The 22718-nt window shown below is 40.9% G+C and overlaps 1 protein-coding gene across 1 annotated transcript in view; it reads right to left on the bottom strand.

Annotated features, from left to right (window-relative positions):
* Positions 1 to 22718, bottom strand: part of ntrk3a (neurotrophic tyrosine kinase, receptor, type 3a) — a 527544-nt gene that overhangs the window by 236686 nt on the left and 268140 nt on the right. The window contains exon 4 of the mRNA XM_060928492.1: positions 20718 to 20786. Within this exon, the coding sequence (XP_060784475.1) occupies positions 20718 to 20786 (69 nt within the window). The remainder of the gene's footprint in view (positions 1 to 20717; positions 20787 to 22718) is intronic.

Here is a 22718-nt window from a genome sequence, read left to right as displayed (position 1 = left end):
ATACAGCTACATCACTCTGATTCAACAGAAAATAAAATAAAGCAGATTTATTATATTTTCATGTTTACACAAACTCGAATGAGAAAAGCTCCTGAATTTTATCTCCGAACATGTCGCCTGAATTATTCATCTATTCTCATGTTCTCTCTCTCTCTCTCAGCCTGAATAAAAGGCAGCATGCTTTAATATTGATCACGGCTCGAGGTAATCGCTCACAGCATGTAGATACGCATTGAGCCCAGACCCGGCCTGGTGATGCTCGTTCTCTCTGAGTGATGTCACCTGCATCGACCCGTACTCCATATATTCTCCTCTGATTTGTTATTGATATCACTTCATCTATCGGCCAGAGCATCACTCCTGATTTATCTCATGTGCTCCGTAATAAGTTGCTTTTCACCAGAGAGACAAAATATGGATTTTCTGTTTTGTATACTTTATTGTTTTTGCTTTTTTTCTCTCTGTTTTCTTTCCTAACTTATGGACAACCCATTAGAGGATTTTACAGCTCCTATAATGGGACATACCACTTCTGACTATGGAGGGGGTGTGGGGTGCAGCATGGGGGAGCTCTGAAGATAATGATGATGATCATATTTACAGTACTGTGTAAAAGTCTTAGCACCCCCATTTTTCTATAAAGCCTATTTATTTATTTCTTGTGTGTGTGAATACAGGTATAGACATGCAACGTGCCATTTAACGTGCCAACGTTATTCCACCAAATCGAGTCGTACATGAGCTGATAGGCAACGAGGCGCGTAGCACTGAGTTGTCTATAATCCATGTATGGTGAGATTAAGTGGAATAACTGTTTTATTCTATTCACATTCACTGGATTTTCAGAAATGGAACATTTTTATTTTTAATTTTTTTGCAAATTTGATAGATAAAAACTTGATACAACATCTCATCTCATCTCATTATCTGTAGCCGCTTTATCTTGTTCTACAGGGTCGCAGGCGAGCTGGATCCTATCCCAGCTGACTACGGGTGAAAGGCGGGGTTCACCCTGGACAAGTCGCCAGGTCATCACAGGGCTGACACATAGACACAGACAACCATTCACACTCACATTCACACCTACGCTCAATTTAGAGTCACCAGTTAACCTAACCTGCATGTCTTTGGACTGTGGGGGAAACCGGAGCACCCGGAGGAAACCCACGCGGACACGGGGAGAACATGCAAACTCCACACAGAAAGGCCCTCGCCGGCCACGGGGCTCGAACCCGGACCTTCTTGCTGTGAGGCGACAGCGCTAACCACTACACCACCGTGCCACCGTGATAATAAGAATAATTCTTGAAAACTAAAATAAAGATATGTTCTTATGATCAAATATTTTTATTTCATATTTTGTTGCTTTTTTATTTGTATTTTTAGGGTTTTGTTTTCAAGTAGAGTTTTTATTTCGTCCTCGGTTGGTTCAGCAACACGCTCTGCCATTTTCTTCTTCTTTTTCTTTCAGTTTTTTGGCAGTTGGCAAACCAATTTAAAGGTGCATTACTGCCACCGACTGGGCTGGAGTGTGAAACAGAAAATATTAGGGGAGAAAAAAACTGTATTCTTTTAGCTATTTCTGTTTCTTTTAAATACTTGATAATAAAGTGATATATCTGACTTGATGCGCTCCACCATTTTCTTTTTCATGACTCATGGTATATGAGCTGATATCCTAGTAGTAGAGTAGCCAATCAGAGAGCGTGATTGCTCATATCCAGTGAATGTGGAGAAAATGAAATAGTTTATATGGTCTAAATATAGGCTAGTGACAGCTCGAAGCCGAGTGTGAGTTTATAGCGGAGCGGAGCAAAGTGCGGAGCACCAGACAACGAAATTTATATGTTTATTTACATAAGACAGATGGGTTTTTATCTAGCACTTATTTTTAATTTACTTTTGAAAAAAATGTGGAATTATTTACAAACACATTTTACACTCATCAGGAGCGCCACTTTTGGGCAGTGTGTAAATATATACAGTGTATATGTGGATTTTTTAAGAAGTAATTTTATGGATATTCTAGTAATTTTGTCTAAAAGATTATTTACTTGAACTTTAAATCCAGACGGCCTTTCGATTTCCTAAAATCGGTGAAATTTAGTTCCGTCTGAAATGTGGTGATTGTGATATCTGTTTATTCCTGTAATATCTCACAAAATATCAGGCCATTCTGTGGCTGGGAAGTTATTTAATTTGAGGGGATTAAAGCAAATAATGTGCATGAAATCGCTCGCTTTGCGCAGTCAAGCAGACAGAGGAAGTCCGTGTGCGCATGCGCAGGTTTACCTTCTTCTTCTTCTTTTGGGTTTTACGGCAGCTGGCATCCACAGTGTTGCATTACTGCCATCTACAGGTTTCCCTTTGAGCGTGCACTGACAGTTCCATCATTCTGTCGCTAAACGAACAGCTGATCACACCGAGGTGCTCGCTGAGCGCCCATATTTATTAGTTTGGTCCTGCGTTTCCTTTCCTTCGTATAGAACATAACGTCTTTTCTTCTCGCTTTCTGTTACTGTAGTCGCTCTTTCACGTTTCATTCGCACACTCACGTCCTCCATTTTTCTCTCCTGTTTCAAATTTGTATCCCACAATGCCTTGCATGAACAGGGAAAACCCACCACGTGATGCATGACGTAGTATCTTGTATTGCGTCATGGTGAAGCAGGAAAAAATAGCAGAGAATTTAGAGCCGCATGGAGATAAATTCATTAACTGTTCTATTAAAAAAAAAAGAATAAAATTGGATGTCTGTGATTTGAATTCAGTAGCTTTCGGTCACTAAATAAAAATAATTGGGTGTCGGGGAAAATTATTTTTATGACCTACACTTGAAAAATCTGTCAATTTAAATTTAAAATAATTTTTAAAACTTTATTTATTTTTCCTTTCTTGGACGGTGGAGCATTTTAATTTTGGATACTTTTGGAAGAAACGATGATTTTTTTTTTTTTTTTGGTCTGGTCATCTAATTATGCCTGATTGTACTTATGGTTTTAATTATGCAAGCTTTGTCCAATAGTCACTACAGCCCCATTCTGGTCTGTCTTCGACGTCTACATTAAGTGTGTCCTGGTTTAAGCTGTTGGCTAGTAATCGTAGAGGGAAAAGAGCTGGTTTGAAGGTGAAGGAAAGAGAAATTGCTAGTAGAAACAATATTCATCCTATTGTTACACTTCGTGAGCAGAGGTCATTTCAACATCAAAGTGGTGTGAATCATAATAATTTAGTGCGGATTCAACTGAATCCACTGCCGGCTAAATCGACGCTAAATGAGGAAACTCTACTTGTAGCATTAGTGAATAGCCGTTCGCTGAACAAAAATGGTATCAGGGTAAAAGATCATGTCGTGGAACACGGTTGTGATCTAGTAGCGATAACTGAAACCTGGCTGCCCCGTAATGAAACATTAGCTAACCAAATCGTTGGTGACTTATGTCCAAGAGGATATAAAATGTCACACATTCCTCATGATAATGGTCAACGAGGTGGTGGAGTTGGCATTTTATACAAGAACTGCCTTGATGTTTGCAGTGTGTCTAGAGATTGCGACTTTGCTTCATTTGAATACACTGAACATCTTTTAAAATCTTTTAAAACATCTTCATGGACCAGAATAATTGTCATCTATCGTCCTCCACCCTCTACAGCCAACGGTCTGACTGTTGCGCAGTTTCTTAATGAGTTCTCTATGTTTCTTGAGTGTTTAGTTCTACTACCTGCTGAAATGCTTATCCTAGGTGATTTTAACTTTCACGTTGACGACACGGCTGATCGCAGTGCTTGTGATTTTATTAATCTTCTGGACACTTTCAATTTGGTATAACATGTGTCAGGCTCAACACAGATCAAACCATACTCTTGATCTCCTGATAACAAGACAAAATTCCTTCCTTGTTAGAGATATTGATGTGTTTTCCTGCTTGGATATCCGATCATTGTTTGATACAAGCTTCTATCAACACAGCGAAAACAAAGTCTACTCTGAAAAGTGTTACTTACAGGAAGTGGAAGGACGTTGATGCAGATGAGTTTGGGCAGGATTTGACTGAAATTGCTGCTAAGTTGGACTCATACAACTCTGTTAATGACCTAATTATTGGCTACAACAAGTTGTTCCAAGATCTTGCTGTTAAACATGCCCCCGTCAAGCAACGGAAAATAATATCACGTCCCCATGCAGAATGGTTTACATCTGACTTGCAGTTGCAAAAGCGGGAGAAAAGGAGGCTTGAAAGGATCTAGAGACGTACAAAATCAGCTGAGGACGCCAAGCGGTTTAAAGAACACTCTGATTACTCTGGTCAATTGCTGATTACAACTCAGCAAGAGTTTTACAACGACAAAATTCAGTCATGTGCTGGAGATCAGCAGGCTGTCTTTAACGTGCTTAATAAGTTGCTTCGTTGTAATCCTGAAACTCAGCTTCCAGTGCATGATTCTTCAGCTGGGTTAGCAAATAGATTTGCAACTTTCTTTATGGAGAAGAACTATGGGATTTGTGCTGGATTCAGTAACGCTTGTTCATCCACCTTGGTTCCTGATGATGAGAACAGTTGTCTGTGAAGATTCTCAGTCATCCAGGTCATAGTAAACTGTGGGTGGTAAAAGAGAGCAACTGGACTTGCTTGAAGATTCTTGAAGACGTTTCACCTCTCATCCGAAAGGCTTCTTCAGTTCTGAAGGCTTCTTCAGAACTGAAGAAGCCTTTCGGATGAGAGGTGAAACGTCTTCAAGAATCTTCAAATGAGAACAGTTGTATTGCCAAGCTGGAAAATTTCATAATCGTCAGTCAAGATGATGTAAAGCAAATTATACAATCAGCCAATCGCAAATCTTGCAGGCTTGATCCCATACCAACACGTATTTTGAAGCAGCATTTGTCGTCACTCTTGCCAGTTATTACCAAGGCTATTAATATGTCAGTGAATGAAGCTACCATGCCAGCTCTCTTTAAAGAAGCTATTTTAACACCAATTTTGAATAAACCATCATTGAACCCGGAGGTTCTGAAGAATTTCAGGCCAGTATCTAATCTTCCCTTTATATCAAAGTTGATCGAGAAAGTTATTGACAACCAGATCTTGAAACACATACAGATCAGTGACTTAGATGAAAAGATGCAGTCTGCTTATAAACAACATCATTCTACTGAAACTCCTTGGGTCCGTCTTCATAATGACATTTTACTCTAGTTAGATGACAACAAGGCTGTACTGTTGGTCTGTTTGGATATCAGCTCTGCCTTTGATACCATTGACCATGGTATTCTTTTGCACCGACTCAAACATCGGTTGGGTATCACTGGCAAGTGTCTCCAATGGTTTGACTCTTATCTGTTGGAAAGGAAGTTCAGAGTTGCAGTTGGTGGAAAGTTTTCTGAGCTTAAATATCTGAGATATGGTTTGCCACAGGGCTCAGTGCTGGGCCCAAAGCTGTTTATGTTATATATGCTGCCTCTTGGGGATTTGGCTAGTTGACATGGAGTTGATTTTCACTCGTACACTGACAATTCCCAACTGTACATTGTTTTTAAGAGAAACAACTACTTGATGACTGCGTCAAAGATGGAATTATGCATTAATGACATTAGATCATGGATGACCTACAACAAGCTTAAATTAAATGATTAGAAATCTGAGATCATTGTTTTGAATGGCGCTTGTAGGCCCGACATCGATTTCCCTCCATTTAAAATAGGAACTGAATCTGTTTCGACATCAAACTCACCTTGGTGTGGAGCTTGACAGTAACATGTGCCTTAAAAATCACATCCGCAATGTGGCAAAAGGAGGTTTTTACAAGCTTCAAAACAAGTTTAAGATCAGAAGGTGCATTATGGAAGATGCTGCCAAGATCATAGTACACTCAATTATTACATCGAAACTGGACTATTGTAACGCTATCTTTTTTGGTTTACCGGATTGTACCCTCAAAAGTTTATCATCTGTCCAGAGGACTGCCGCAAGGTTAATAACAGGAACCTGAAAGTATGATCATATCACTCCCATTATGCACAAACTGCACTGGCTACCAATCAGAAGAAGGATAGAGTTCAAGATTCTATTGCTGACCTTTAAGTGCATTCATGGTATTGCTCCTTCCTACCGTACAGAACTGATTCACAAGCATCCCGACAAAGGAACGAGAGCGGATGGGGAGAACTATCTTAATATTCCAAGCATAAAGAAGAAATCATTTGGGGGAAGAACATTTAGTTTCTCGTCTCCAAAACTCTGGAATGACTTACCAGAAACTTTTCGTTTTGAAACCAATTTAAATTCATTTAACAAAGGACTCAAAACATTTTTATTTAGTAAATAATAATTTAATTATTATATAATACATATTATGATATATCTCATCCACGGGCGATTGCTCTAAGACAACGAGGGAGGCTCAGCCTCCTCTAAAAATGACGCACATCGTGTAGGATGAATTGCGCTAGGCTTATGTTATAGCCGACCTTATAACATTGCTATTTCAGATCCAGAATCATAGAAATATATGTGCTCAACCCACTACAGTGCAAAATCATTCCGTTATAACTTTCCCCAGTTCGCCTAATGTGTGCGGGAGTTTTTCCCCCTCGTGACAGCGCGATGCAGCCCAGCCTCAGTGGATTGGGAGATGTGTGCTTGTCAATCTCAAAATGCAAGACGATTATTGGACAAATACTGCGAAAATGCCCGCCCACGGACTCCGAGCCTCACATGGGAGGGACATGGCAGTTTCCGCGAGGAGACTGGTGATTGGTGAAAGCGGCCGGATATTTTCTTTGATTGACAGCTCGTTTCAACTATAGACAGGCAGCGGTACAGTGTTGCCAGATTGAACGATTTCCCGCCCAATTGAGCGGTTTTAAGTGCATTTTGGCTGGTTTTGAACATATTTTGGGCTGGATAACATCAGCAGTATCTGGCAACATCAGTTCAGTCCCATGCGGATTCGTAAGTGCTGTGGTGTATTGTAAGAGATCGGCTTACATTTCGATTTCATTCATTACATACGGTTTCTACCAGCTTTTTTAGTTTGTATATATTTTCATTGTAAATAAAGTGTAAATATAGTGTTGTCAAGTTTGCTATCTTAGTTCCAGAAATGTCGTTTATTTGAGTGACTGAACTTGAACTTGAGGGGGCTAGTCAGCTAGCAAGAAAGCTGCGCACGGATGCAAGCATTGCTGATTTAATTTTGGCGAAGCCATTTGCCAGTCTTCCTTTCGAGGAAAAAATTAAAATTAAAGAGCAGGGTAGAGCAACGCCTCAAATTGACTTGGTGAAAAAAGTAGGGAATAATACTCGTTCCTTTCAGCTCTCCTGGTACGAGAAAGTGAATTGGCTAACAGCAAGTGACCCACATCAACAACAGTAAATAGGCTACTTTAGTAATATGTCATGGATGGACCAAAAATATAGAATCTATTTAAAATGTTTATGCTGAGTATATTATATTGGAATATATGTTTTTCTGTATATGAATTAAACACAGCTACAATTTGGAAAACTTTTTTAAACAAAAACACAGCTGAGGTCAATTTTTAAACATGCCACAATTTTAAAATATAAAATGTTAAAATATACCCCCCCCAACACCACCATCATGTATATTGGACAGTAGGCTAATGGGCCAAAAGAACCTGTTATTTCACAGTTTGTGACCCTGCCAACAATCAGCCAGATCAGAGGCAAGAGTATGGGCAAAATTGATGTGTTTTTTCTTTTAAAATCTGGAAATATCGTAACCGACCAGCCTCCCCTGTTTGAAAGACTACCAGCCGCCACTGATCTCATCTCATCTCATTATCTGTAGCCGCTTTATCCTGTTCTACAGGGTCGCAGGCGAGCTGGATCCTATCCCAGCTGACTACGGGCGAAAGGCGGGGTACACCCTGGACAAGTCGCCAGGTCATCACAGGGCTGACACATAGACACAGACAACCATTCACACTCACATTCACACCTACGCTCAATTTAGAGTCACCAGTTAACCTAACCTGCATGTCTTTGGACTGTGGGGGAAACCGGAGCACCCGGAGGAAACCCACGCGGACACGGGGAGAACATGCAAACTCCGCACAGAAAGCCCCTCGCCGGCCACGGGGCTCGAACCCGGACCTTCTTGCTGTGAGGCGACAGCGCTAACCACTACACCACCGTGCCGCCCTATTATGATATATTTGCATGGTATTTAGGAAATTTTATATATGATTTTTTTTTCTCCCTTCAATTTTATTGGAAAGCGCCTGAGAGTACTGTATATAAGTGCGCTCTAGAAATAAAGTATTATTATTATTATTATTATTAAAAATCTGAAAGGCAGTACAGCTTTACATATTGCAGAATTATGAAGTGTAGAGTCAGTGTGAGCTCTCATGATGGTGAGAATATTAAATATCAAGTCACATTACATGAGATTTCGCTTTTATTCCTGATATTTAATGCTGCTCTTTAGCGCTTATATTAAAAACTCTCGTACAGTAACAGCGGTGTGTGTAAAACCTCTAAAGATTTGACTCTTCGAAACTCGTTTTCCCTTCAATTAAAGTCAAACTCTTCAAACACAATACACAATTAAAATAGGAACAAACTGCACATCTCAAACGAACATAGCCTTTAAAAAAAAAGTGCATAAATCATTTTCTGTTCCAGTGAAGAAGCTGAAGTGACGTCCTCAGAGCTTCAGAACACAAAGAGACCGGGTTCTTTAATGAGAGGACGCTTTATAAATTAATTAAAGGACAAAACAATACTTTTGCAATTAGACACAATAAAAATATTACAGCTAATTATGTGAATTTGAATACAGAAATGAAATAAAGAACTCAGAAATATATAAATAAACTCTGGAAGCCAGGAAGTGGGAACTTTTCATTCCCTCACCTCTCACAGCTTTTACAGCGGCCTGATCCTGCTGACAATGAGAGACTCGTCTGCTTTGTGCGTTTATTTAAAGCCTGGATTAGATAAAGGTCAACAGGACCGAACAATCCTGCTTTTGATATCTGCAGCGTTTGTTCATTTCTCTCACCGTAAACACGCTCACATCACATCGCATCACATCACATCACATCGATATCCTCCGAGCAGAAGCCCACACTTTTGTTGTTCTTCACAACCACACACTCGTGATATCACTGATCTGAGCACTGCTTCAACCTCGCTGCTTATCTACAGACTGCACACAAAGAGATAAAAATAAATAAATAGATAAATAAATAAAGATCACAGACAGCAGGAAGTTTGTGATCGATTCCCAAAACCTGTCAGAATTTCTTCATAAATGCTTTTACACAGGATTCAGGAATAGTTAGCTCATCCCATCTCGTTATCTCTAGCTGCTTTATCCTGTTCTACAGGGTCACAGGCGAGCTGGAGCCTATCCCAGCTGACTACGGGTGAAAGGCGGGGTTCACCCTGGACAAGTCACCAGGTCATCACAGGGCTGACACATAGACACAGACAACCATTCACACTCACATTCACACCTACGCTCAATTTAGAGTCACCAGTTAACCTAACCTGCATGTCTTTGGACTGTGGGGGAAACCGGAGCACCCGGAGGAAACCCACGCGGACACGGGGAGAACATGCAAACTCCACACAGAAAGGCCCTCGCCGGCCCCGGGGCTCGAACCCGGACCTTCTTGCTGTGAGGTGACAGTGCTAACCACTACACCACCATGCCGCCCTCTTTTAGGACATATAAACTGTAATATCTAAAAAAAATAGAGTTTAAAATGAACAAAGAACAAAATGGCGAGAGGGTGGGAGAAACAGGATGTGGGCGGGACTATGGTGATCAAGTGCAACACAGATAGGTGTTTCACACAGATGGTGAGTCGAGTGAACTTGCTTTCTAAACTCATATAACGGAGGCTGTGACGTGAGCTGGAGAGACGGAGAGCCGTATCAGGTTCAGGACAGTCACTAACATGCAGGAAAAGTCGCGAAAATTGTCATTAGTTTTATTTTTTTTTTTTACAATTAAAGTTGCTAAAGGGGTTGAAAAATCCACCAAATCTAGTGACAAAGGCTCTACGCTTCTCTAATGTCTTCTTATGAGCTTTGCCTTTTATGGAGTTGTGTCAAGGGGCGTGGCTAAATGTTGTGTAGATGGATGTGGCTAAACGTAACCATGAATGAACACGCTCGGCAAAAATCAGAAGTTTGTAAATATCGTGAGGTTTTTTCGTCTGTTTTCAGCCACGAGGACATTTACACACATTGAATTTCTTTTCTTTTTTTTTGGTTTAGTTAAATCAAAATGTAGGTGATCAGTTAAACTATTTGCACTGACTCCACCCACTATTTCTGACCACGTTTCACATTAATTCAGGCAAACTTGTAAAACCCAACAGACGACATGCACAGTTTCAATTTCACTAATGTGGGAGAGAAAATTCCTGATGCAACAAGAACTTCTGCTGTAATTCATCAATAACACTCAATTTACCAATAACGAGATCGTCAGTGACGGTGTAGCTCAGTCGGGCCCCGTCTAGTACAGAAGGAACGATCTAAAGTGGGCCACCTTGCGTAATAAGCGTTGCAAGCTATATACACCAGAGGTGGAAAGAGTACTAAAATATTATACTCAAGTACAAGTACTGTTACTCTGATGAAATTTTACTTAAGTACAAGTAAAGTTACCAGACAAAAAATCTACTCAAGTAAAAGTAAAAAGTAGATCATTTAAAATGTACTTTGAGTAAAAGTAAAACGTTACTTTTAACAATGGGTGTTTTCTGCCTCCATTGTGTTGTGCAAAAATGAAAAAGAAGAGGAAACAAGGATACATGTACATCTCAACCCAGATGTTTTATTTAAAGGAAGTGTATCAAATTGAATGCTTAGGATAATGCTGCATTAAAACTGAGACAAACACAAAAGGTCAATACACACAGTCATGTCGTTTACATCGCCCTGACCACACACAAAGCATTGTACACGAAATATGAAAGTGAAATGTTGCACCGAAATCTCGTAGCTTGCCTGTGTGCACTGTGTGTTATTGAACAATTCAATTCAAACATTATTTGTTTTGCTTAGTATTCCTTTCTGGCCTGTTGGATGTAGAATGGTAGGAGGACTGATCACGTCAGGTTGGCGAGCTAACTTGCTTGCATGATTAGCCAACCAAATAACAGACTAGTTACCATTATGTTACAGTACCAACAGGTTGCTACTTCAACATTAGCAATGCCATCCACTATTTTTGGAATATAACCAGCCTATTGTCGGTTTTACTATGGAAAGGAAACATTATGATCGGGGCGCAGATACGTTTTTTGAACTGGGGGGGACAAAAAACTGGGGGGGACAAAGCTGCCAGCAAACCAACCCCAACCCTGATATGCCTGTCAAACTTGTTGTGGGTAACCATAGCAATCAAGCTCGAGCTCGCAACCTGTGCAGTCTGCGCAGCTCAACCAACCGAATATCAGTCTTTGTTTTGTTTTATGTGAGTTGTTGCAACTATGTATACACTGCTGTGCACCTCAATAAACCGAATGGTAATTAGTCTTTTGATTTTTCCGTGAGGTTTGCCTTATGCAAAGAAAGACAGCATAGACTTTTTTTCCTCCCTATAAGTGGGGGGGACCGAACGAGGTGAATTTAAATCTGGGTGGGACGAATCCCACCCATCCCACCCTCTATCTGTGCCCGTGATTATGATGCCAATGACAATACTTACCTCAACATGCTTGTGCAGATTAGACGTCGAATTTTTGTATGCCACAATGGTTGTCTTCTTGGGCACACATAATCTGCATTGCATAATGAAACTGTCACCCCTTTTCTCTACGAAGCTGAAGTGATCACGTATGTAGGGCCAGGGCTGCACTTCATTACTGGAAGAAATTGCGTTTTCTGCAGGGTCGTCCACCACAGGTTCCTCGGTCTCCTCCATGTCCGCAGGGGCGCTTTATCAACACCCGTGGCCCAGGGGCTAGGCCCCTCATAGGCTACTTGTCAACCCTACCGTTACCGTTGGCCAGGAAAACACTCTTATTTTATTTGCAATACGTGTCAAGCATTTACAGTGTAAGCGCGTAATTAGCCTAGAAGCCTACGATAGGTTACGTTTGGCTCAGCGTCGCTGCGCAAGGCCCACGCTCACATCGCTCAACACATCCGACCACAGAGGGAGAGAAGAACGCGCGCATTATCATTACAGAGCCGGTTGTGATTATTACCACGGACAGGACAGTGACACTGCGTAACTTTCACGCAGGGGCATGGCCAGAGATAACCACACAAGCGCGCGTGCGCTATAATGTAGACCTATGTGTTGTAAACATAAAACACACACATCTACAGACAAGTCCTTTTAAAAAATAAAATACATAAAATAGCTCGGCGGCATGAAAACAAACGTTCACTGCAAGTCAAGGTACTTGGCTCGGCGGCCACATGAAACGTAAACACCATGGACAGCGGCCAAACTCATAACTCTACAGACCGAAATACATGAAACCAAGTCCTACTAGGGTCTATTTTACCGATCTATGTTCAAGCATCATGCAAGTCTTCCTTCTTCTTGAATAAGACCGTGCATTCAACTGCCTTTTTGACATGACTGCATCGAAATACCACTTGCAACAATATTTCACGCACTCCATCAAGAAAAAAGTTAAACATGATGAACACGGGCATACTGTTTTGAGCATATGATTTTTTTAAAAAGAAACTAGCTACATCAAAGTCCTTCAATAAACCCATCCTTTAGCGCAAATGAGCTTAACCTAGTTCAAAGCATGACGCTAGCAGTAGCTGCATAAGGCAAAATCATGTGGGCCTTTCGTCAAGAACAAGCCACGGCGGGCAAACATTAATAATCAAGCGTCCTTACCTTAAAACGCTGTCTTGACCACAGAACTTCTCAAGTATTTCACTTAAATCCACACGGGTTAACAACACACCCAACACAGCTAGCGAGAAATGTGGATCTGCGCTAGCTTTGTATTGCTATTCCCCTCAGTATGCTTACTCTGTCTGCTGCCCGAACTGTGAACATTATAGCCTACAATCTTTTCATCAATTTCTTCAGTAGATGCCGTTTTAGACATTTTATTATCCCCATCGAAATATGCTATTATACTAACAGGATTATAACTCAAATCACACGACACGTATTCAAATCACAACTGATTTATTTTACTGTTGGACAGATCATAGCATATCTAGCCTAGCTGCACATAGCCTAGCTGCTGGTAGGCTGATAACTGATAAGTAGCTGATATTCTGAACAGATTGGTGATCCTTACCTTAAAAAAGTCTGTGACTTTAGGCAACGATTCTATCATTACCTGCATCTCTCTTTTTTTTCCTTTTATGCGCCCCGCTAACATGTGAACGCTTCATCTTTCAAAGCCTCTAAATGTGTGTCTCAGTAGTCTGCAGTCTTTGGCGCGCTTTCGTGCGTGACGTTACATTTTGTTACATTTTATTCTGGTCCAGTTGTGGGTGTTCGTTTCGCGAACCACATCCACCATGTCTCTTACAGCAGGCTACTGTGCGCTCATTTATTTCTAACCTTATTTCTATCCGTACATTAATGTAGGCCCACGATTCCGACAGTTTATCATTTTATTAATATTACAAGGCCCCTGATTGGCTGTGGCCCAGGGGCTTGAGCCCCCTGAAGCCCCCCCCCCTTAAAGCGCTGGTGCATGTCCGCCATCGTCTGTGTGAGACTCGCGTGCGCGACAACTGTCCTTCCCGTGATTCATTTCCTTCCCCTTCTCCGTTTTAGCCTTTTTTATTTTTTATTTATTTATTTTTTACTCAGTAACGGTTGTGATGTAAAATGTACCGAAGTACACTACTTAAAAGAAAACATACTTAAGTAAAAGTAAACTCTTTAAAAATTACTTGAAAAAGTATAAGTACACAAAAAAGCTACTCAAGTACAGTAACGTGAGTAATGTAATTCGTTACTTTCCACCTCTGATATACGCTATATACAAGCTATATATAGAAGCGATATCCACCCTAGGAATACCAACCTATTTACCAGAAAGAATCCAAAATGGCGAGGAATTGACTTGCTGACTTTGGGGCTGCAGTTGTCGTGAACGGTTTTGCGCTCGGGTTTCCGTCGGTGGGGGGTTTATAGCATCAACGAAGCTCATTTCATGTTAGGACTGTTAATGTTATAGTCATGCTGTCTGTTGTTGCCCAAATGAGGATGAGTTCCCTTTTGAGTCTGGTTCCTCTCGAGGTTTCTTCCTCATGTCGTCTGAGGGAGTTTTTCCTTGCCACCGTTGCCACAGGCTTCATCATTGGGGATAGATTAGGGATAAAATTAGCTCATGTTTTAAGTCGTTCAAATTCTGTAAAGCTGCTTTGCAACAATGTTTATTGTTAAAAGCGCTTTACAAATAAACTTGACTTGACCGAGAAGAAGCAGTTTTTGTTGAACTGCTCATTAAGGCTTAATTAGTCCATAACTTCATTAATAATTGTAATGAAGCAAATCTGGGAAGAAGTTATATGCACCCTAGGTCCCCCTACCTTCATACCAGAAAAAATCAAAATCAATGAAGAATTGAGGGAGAAGAAGCGATTTGTGTGGAAACTGCTTGTTAGGGATTGATTAATTACTCCACATCATTATTAATTGCAATTATGCAAATCTGGGTTGAAGTGATATGCACCCCAGGCAGACCGACCTTCCTGCCAAAAAGAATAAAAATCAGTGAAGAACTGAGAGAGAAGAAGCGATTTTTGTGAAATGTGGACGCCGCCCGCCGGACGGACAACAGATGACACATGATGGCATTAAACTCATCACCTGTCGGCCGGATGAGAAAATAATAATAATAATAATAATAATACAGAACATTTCATATGTAAGGTGTGCTACAGAGATACAGAAGAAGGGGGTCAATAAGTAAAACAAACAAAGACAAAAAGGATGAAGTACAAAATATTATGTAAAAATAATGCAAAAAGTGAAAGTGAAAAGATCATTCTGCGATTGTGAGTTTTTGTGTTTGAGAGCGGTCGTTAGCTTTAGCATTAGGATTAGCATTGTTGCGGTTTCAGTTAGCTGCTAGTTTCACCATTAAGCCCCAAAAATGCACAACAAGGGAGAAGGAAAGCAGACCCTCATCTACTATTCTCCTCCCTTTTCTGCATGATGGAGAAAAATTGCATTGTGTGTGTGTGGGGGGAGAGAGAGAGAGAGAGAGAGAGAGAGAGAAAACACACATCAGGGTGTGTTTGTGTGTGATGTGCTTGTGTGAAATAAACAGCAGAAAATGAGGATTTGGTTCAACTCTGGAAATGAGAGCGCTTTGTGGCTCAATTTTCTCCTCTCTCCATTACTCGCACTCATTTCTCGCCCATTTTCCCTCTCTTTCTCAATCACACAGGCACTGTGTGTGTGTGTGTGTGTGTGTGTGTGTCATCTTGTTTCCAACTGAGGACACACTGTACACATCCGCAACACTGATTTCCAAAAGTGGGGATTTTTTTCTCCTCATGTTTTTGATTCCGTGTTCGAAGCTGAACCTGAGCGTGTTCTGGGTTCAAGTCAGTCCAATTTCCTGACCTTGGTCTTTCGGTATAGCACCTGCGTTCTCTCAGTGTGTGTGTGTGTGTGTGTTTTCTCTTCTGCAGAGCCATGAAACATTCACAGCTTCTTGATGCACTCAATAGCTTTTTATCTTATTATATTTTCTTCTTATTTTAATTAATAATTTTATTGATAATTTATTAGTTTTATTTTTCTTGTTTCTCTTTGAATTGATTCGAGAACCAACATCTAAGAAAGTGAAGCATCGTTAAACTCTAGTGCCAATTACGGTTCTTTTATGTAGAAGTCTGCACCTAGATGTTCTTCTTCTTATTTTTTAAAATTTATTTATTTATTAACGTTCCTAACAACTCTTGAACCATTAAAGGTTCTATGTAGACTGTTTCTCTATTCGAATGCGTTCTCAGGGGAACCCTTTTCCGGAAGCTAAGAACTCTTAATTATCCAAATCAACCCTTAATGAATCCTCAAAGAACCCTGTTTTCCTATCAGTGTACTGAGACCCAAGAGCTAAATGAACTTGGACCACACACTCAGCTCTAGGGTTCTCCAAAGAACCTTTTAAGGTGGCATACTCTTAACGGTTCTGTGATTGTAAACTGAAAACGTGGAATACAGTAATACACACCCTTGTGCATGGATTATCAAATAAAACATGGTGTACATTAGAAATGCACACACGTACGTTCCTCATAGATCTTGCAGGTTCTTGTATGTTCTCCAGGGAGGTTCTAACACATATCCATCCTGATAATTGAGCTCTTGGTTTGTCTCTCTGACCTCCATTACTTTGTGTAAACCTGTTTATACCTTTCTCCATTCACTTGATTGACAGCTGTGAATGACTGAAAGGTCTCTAGACACTCCAACAGCAGCCATGAGGGGAATTCAGGATGATTTTATACACACATAGATCCCAAAGTTTGAGTGGACTACAAGAACCCTGTGCAACAATAATCACCTTTCTCAAAAAGAATAAAAAAAAAACTGACAAGTAACAGGAAACTAGCAAGTGACAGGAAACTAGCAATTGAGGAAACTAACAAGTAACAGGAAATGAGCAAGGGACAGGAAACTAGCAATTGAGGAAACTAACAAGTAACAGGAAATGAGCAAGGGACAGGAAACTAGCAATTGAAGAAACTAGCAACTGAGAAAACTAGCAAGGGACAGGAAACTAGCACGGGACAGGAAACTAGCAATTGAAGAAACTAGCAACTGAGAAAACTAGCAAGGGACAGGAAACTAGCAAGATCCCAAAGTTTGAGTGGACTACAAGAACCCTGTGCAACAATAATCACCTTTCTCAAAAAGAATTAAAAAAAAACTGACAAGTAACAGGAAACTAGCAAGTGACAGGAAACTAGCAATTGAGGAAACTAACAAGTAACAGGAAATGAGCAAGGGACAGGAAACTAGCAATTGAAGAAACTAGCAACTGAGAAAACTAGCAAGGGACATGGAACTCACAAGGGACAGGAAATTACCAAAAGAAAGTAAACTAGCAACAGCAGAAACTAGCAAGGGACAGGAAATTAGCAAGTGACAAGAAACTGGCAAGGGACAGGAAACTAGCAATAGAGGAAACTAGCAAGAGAAAAGATACTAGCAGTTGAGGAAACTAACAAGGGACAGGAAACTAGCAATTGAGGAAACTAGCAACTGAGAAAACTAGCAAAGGACAAGAAACTAGCAAAGGACAGAAAACTAGCAACCAAGGAAACTAGGAAGGGATAGAAAAGTAGCAATTGCTGAAACTAGGAAGGGACTATAAACTAGCAAGGGACAGGAAACTAGCAATTGAGGAAACTAGCAAGGGACAGGAAACTAGCAACTGAGGAAACTAGCAAGGGAGAGGAAATTAGCAAGTGTGTAAACTAGGAAGGGACTAGAAACTAGCAAGTGACTGGAAGCTAGCAATTGAGAAAATTAGCAAGGGACAGGAAATTAGCAATTGCCTAAACTAGGAAGGGACTGGAAACAAGCAAGTGACAGTAAACTAGGAAGAGCGAAAACTAGCAAGCGACAGAAAACTAGCAAGGGACAGGAAATTATCAAGGGACAGGAAATTATCAAGGGACAGAAAACAAGCAAGGGACAGGAAATTAGCAATTGAGGAAACTAGCAAGGGACAGGAAACTAGCAATTGAGGAAACTAGGAAGTAATGGGAAAATAGCAAGGGACAGAAATTAGCAAGTGTGTAAACTAGGAAGGGACTAGAAACTAGCAAGAGACAGGAAATTAGCAATTGACAGTAAACTAGCAAGTGACAGGAAACTAGGAAGAGCAGAAACTAGCAAGTGACAGGAAACTAGCAATTGAGGAAATTAGCAAGGGGCAGGAAATTAGCAACTGTGGAAATGAGCAAGGGGCAGGAAATTAGCAAGTGTGTAAACTAGGAAGGGACTGGAAACTACCAAAGGACAGGAAATTAGCAATTGAGGAAACTACCAAGGGGCAGGATACTAACAATTGAAGAAATTAGCAAGGGACAGGAAACTAGCAAGGTACACGAAATTAGCAAGTGAAAGAAAACTAGCAAGGGACAAGAAATTATCAATTGAGAAAACTAGCAAGGGACAGGAAACTAGGAAGAGCGAAAACTAGCAAGTGACAGGAAACTAGCAAGCTAAAATAAAGTAGTGATTGACTGCTAACCTAGAAAATAGCTTATGTAACAAGAAAAAAAAACTAATATTGGGCATGAAAGAAAATCAGTGATGAAAGCAAAGTTTTAGCAAAAGCTGACATTGTGAGTTAAAGCTAACCTAGCGAGTGTAGCCTACTGTGCTAACTCTATTATTGTGTGACTGCTATATTTGGAATTAAAAAAAAAATCATAGATTTAGAAATATCTGAATCAAGGATCAGGCTGTCAATCAAGCTTCATCATTACAATACTAGGCCACGCCCACAAGGAAAGTTGTCACATAAATGAATTTATTTTTTTCGCGGTCCAAATCCGGCGCTCTGATTGGCTGGCGAGTGGGTCCGCATTCTACGGTACGGACCCCAGTTACGGACCCCAGTTACGGACCCCGGTTAGGGACCTCTGGCGACTCGCTCGTTCACAACAACAATAAACATGGTAGCAGTTTTTGTCAACATTTATCTTTTTTTATAAGATTTATTTTTAAGATTATCAAAATTCTTATAAATGTTTGCCAGCATTCTCAGGAGAATCGCATTAATTTTACAGCATGGATAGCGATAACGACAGTGTTCACAGCGAAAGCGAGCTTTACTCCCTTGAGGAAGAAGAAATAAAAGAAAACATTTCAGCAGAAAGCTAAAAACCTCTAACTTGCTAACAGTTTGATCTCATTACTTAATGAGGCCCATTTTGGACCATGTTATCCTCATACATAATATTATCTTCGGTAAAAACTTTAAACCAGTACAATCTCTTCAAAGTTTCACCAAATGGCTTTATTTATGCAATATAAAGGTCATAATACTGTAGAACTTTGGTTGAGCAAAAACATGGCTGAATCCTGAATGACTCCTTTTTGTATAAATAGGGGACTACCATACACAGGTGGCAAAATGTAGGGTTTTTTTTCCTGCCATGGAAGTGCACTTGTATACCGAGGAGGAAGCCATTTGCATTACAGCCGTGAATTAGATTAGATTAGATTGGATAAAACTTTACTGATCCCTTTGGGAGGGTTCCCTCAGGGAAATTAAGATTCCAGCAGCATCATTACAGATAAACGGAGAAAAGAAATAGAGAAAACTTATAGATAAATTAAAATAAATTAAGTACTTACGTATACAAATATAAAAAGAATAAGATATGGGGAAGAGAGGAAGGGGAAGGGGTGAATGAGGATTCAAAATGGCGGCTCGGCTCGGTTTTCCCTTTCGGGCGCTCTCGTTTTCTGTTAGAATTTGGTAAAGAAAAAATAAATATATTATTTACCAGCTTAACGTCGGTCCATATGGTGAAATACCGTGACCTCGGCCCAGAGGGCCTCGCTCAGTACTTTCAAGACCTCGGTCACCGTATTTCACCATACGGACCTCCCAGCTGGGAAATAACATATATATATATTTATTTTATACTTCACTCTTTCATTAGTAGATTCTTTGTTAATGAATTCATGGAGTAAAACAGTTCTTGTTCATGCTCTCAGACTCTGCGAGCCAGCTGAGAGGCCATGCCCTTCTCGGATGTGACAGTGTTATTAATGTCTTTCTTTAAGGACGATGTAATAATGTACATTTCTCACGAACGTCTCTGTCCCCTCAGAGCGAGGGAAAAGGACATGCTAACCCAGCGCAGGAGATACAGCTGCTCCTCTAAGGAACATGTCCTGCTTCCTGCACTTAAAATACCACGCTGAGTCCGTTCCCTCATAACACACACACACACACACACACACACACACACACACTGCAGGAGGAAGCTGAACTCTGCTGATCTCGGAGAACATCTCCACATGTGCTGATTTTGCGAAAGACTGCAGGAGGAAGATGAGAATGTTTTCCGGGCTTCTCACAGGTTCTCCAGAGTTCTGATAAATTGTGGCACTGATGTGAAACACGAGTACGTTATTCATTTTAATAACAGTCGCACAGGTGCACAGGCCACACCCCCTTTGCTCTGACTGGCAGATTTTTGACTGGAATGAGTTTAAGGGACTGAGACCACACCTCCTTTACTATGATTGGCAGCTGCATTTGACACACTTCACTGCGACTGACAGGTAAAGAGGCCACACCTACTCTTTGCACCTAATAATGACACACACCCAGGCCACGCCTCCTTCGCCAGGTGCATGTGTTTTATATTTTACTCACTCATGCACTTCCTGATGAATTCAGATAAAATGAAAAGTGCTCTAATGCATCAGTGTGAGAGCAGCAGCTGTCTGAGGGTCAGTGTGTGGAGTTAATGCACAATTACTGATCAGCAGAATCACACACACACACACACACACACACACACACACACACACACACACACACACACAATCCAGCAGCACAATGAGGAGCAGTGTTAGAAAAGTAAAATCAATATCAAGAAACGAAGCATGAGTGACAGCAAGAGAGAGATTGAGAAAGAAAGAGAGAGAAAGAAAGAAAGAAAGAAAGAAAGAAAGAAAGAAAGAAAGAAAGAAAGAAAGAAAGAAAGAAAGAAAGAAAGAAAGAAGACGGCACTTACAGTTCGATAAGCTCCAAATTCTGGAAGAGCTGCCAGGAAAGAGTAGTCAGAGGGTTCTTGGATAAATTTCTGCAGAGGAGAGAGAGAGAGAGAGAGAGAGATTGTAAGGTGTGTGTGTGTGTGTGTGTGTGTGTGTGTGTGTGTGTGTGTGTGTGTGTGTGCGCGCGACAGGGTGATGAAGAGAACACTGGGGACGTAAACAACATTGGGTTGTGAGGGAAAAACTGCTGCCTCGACAGCACAGTAAACACACTCGGCTATTTTCAAAGCAACAAATTAAATGGAGGCTCTGAAGGTTTCAGGCTCCTAAAAGGCAGGAAATTTAATCCAATTGAAGAGACGGAGATAAGACGTGTTTCCATCAGCGAGCTGCGACACTGTGCTGAGGAATCGCTCACCATGCTCTCGGGGCTCGCTGATGCTCAGGCCTGCAGGGAAAAAGCCCTGGAACGTGTTGAATGTGGATAATTTCATGAAAAATATAATGTACACCATCTCCCTCTCAGCCCAAACGGAGTTAATAATCCGGGAAAAAAACAAAAGTCTAAACCCAAACAGGACCAGAATTCAGGAGAAAACAAAATGTATAAATAAAAGGGGGAAAAAAAGCTAAATGAAGAACTGTTTATTTTATTTTACTTTTTATTTGTTCACTTTTTACACAACCTTTTGTATTGTTTTAATTGCTTTACTTTTATTACATTTTTTTCACAGATTTGATTTGATATACTGTAATGTCACTGCTTGTACTTATTGCCTGATTTACCTGCTTTATTATTTTCCATCCATCCATCCATTATCTGTAGCCGCTTTATCCTGTTCTACAGGGTCACAGGCGAGCTGGATCCTATCCCAGCTGACTACGGGCGAAAGGCGGGGTTCACCCTGGACAAGTCGCCAGGTCATCACAGGGCTGACACATAGACACAGACAACCATTCACACTCACATTCACACCTACGCTCAATTTAGAGTCACCAGTTAACCTAACCTGCATGTCTTTGGACTGTGGGGGAAACCGGAGCACCCGGAGGAAACCCACGCGGACACGGGGAGAACATGCAAACTCCGCACAGAAAGGCCCTCGCCGGCCACGGGGCTCGAACCCGGACCTTCTTGTTGTGAGGCGACAGCGCTAACCATTGCACCACCGTGCCGCCCCTATTATTATTATTATTATTATGCACTTTTACATCTTAGAATTTACCAGATGTGTTCTAAGGACCTCGGGGGTTTTGTTTGTTTTTCACACACTTAATAATAATAATAATAATAATAATAATAATAATAATTTCAATTTATATAGCACGTTTCTCACACCCAAGGTCACTTTACAATTAAGGGAAAAAAAAAAAAAAGTCCACCAAGAGAGGGTCAGGATGTAATTCCAATGGTGTAGCTACCCACAGTCCCACCAGGCACATGAAAATAAATCCCAAACCGCCTGCACAGCTGTCGTGACGCCACCAGGCAACATCACTTGGAACACCACGCCAAGCACAGAAGCACCGCCGCACAGAGCGCTGAACAACCCTGATGTTAAGAGAGCAACAAGCTCACTGCAGTCCATAGTGAGGAGCACAGGCATCACCCACGGTGCACCAAGGCCTGGAGGAAATGGACACCAAAAACTGGGTCCAGAGCAACGCCACAACCGGCGGACAAAACACTCAAACAAAAAACAAACATCAAACAATACAAACACACAAAAAATCCTTAAAACAAGCGATATGTTTGAGGAAGTGTCCTGTTAGCGTACACAGTCCTTCAGTTCAATCTGGGCTGATACAATTTATCCTAAATCATGGAGTTTATCGACTCATTACAGCGATTCGGACCCAATTCGCACCGCACTCCTATGCTGTAAACTCACAGCCCAAAGTTTGTCTTTATTCCCAAAGCTGATTATTGATTAGCTGAAATAACATTAATAATGAAGCTGCTTCATTCGGCGAACCACAAAATGTCTAATATTTGGAATAAATGTGTTTGCTGGAGGCAG

This window comes from Neoarius graeffei, chromosome 8 (assembly GCF_027579695.1).
Source record: "Neoarius graeffei isolate fNeoGra1 chromosome 8, fNeoGra1.pri, whole genome shotgun sequence".
Taxonomy (NCBI): Eukaryota; Metazoa; Chordata; class Actinopteri; order Siluriformes; family Ariidae; genus Neoarius; species Neoarius graeffei.
Note: the sequence above shows the minus strand (reverse complement) of the source record. Positions and strands in the feature narration are given on the sequence as shown.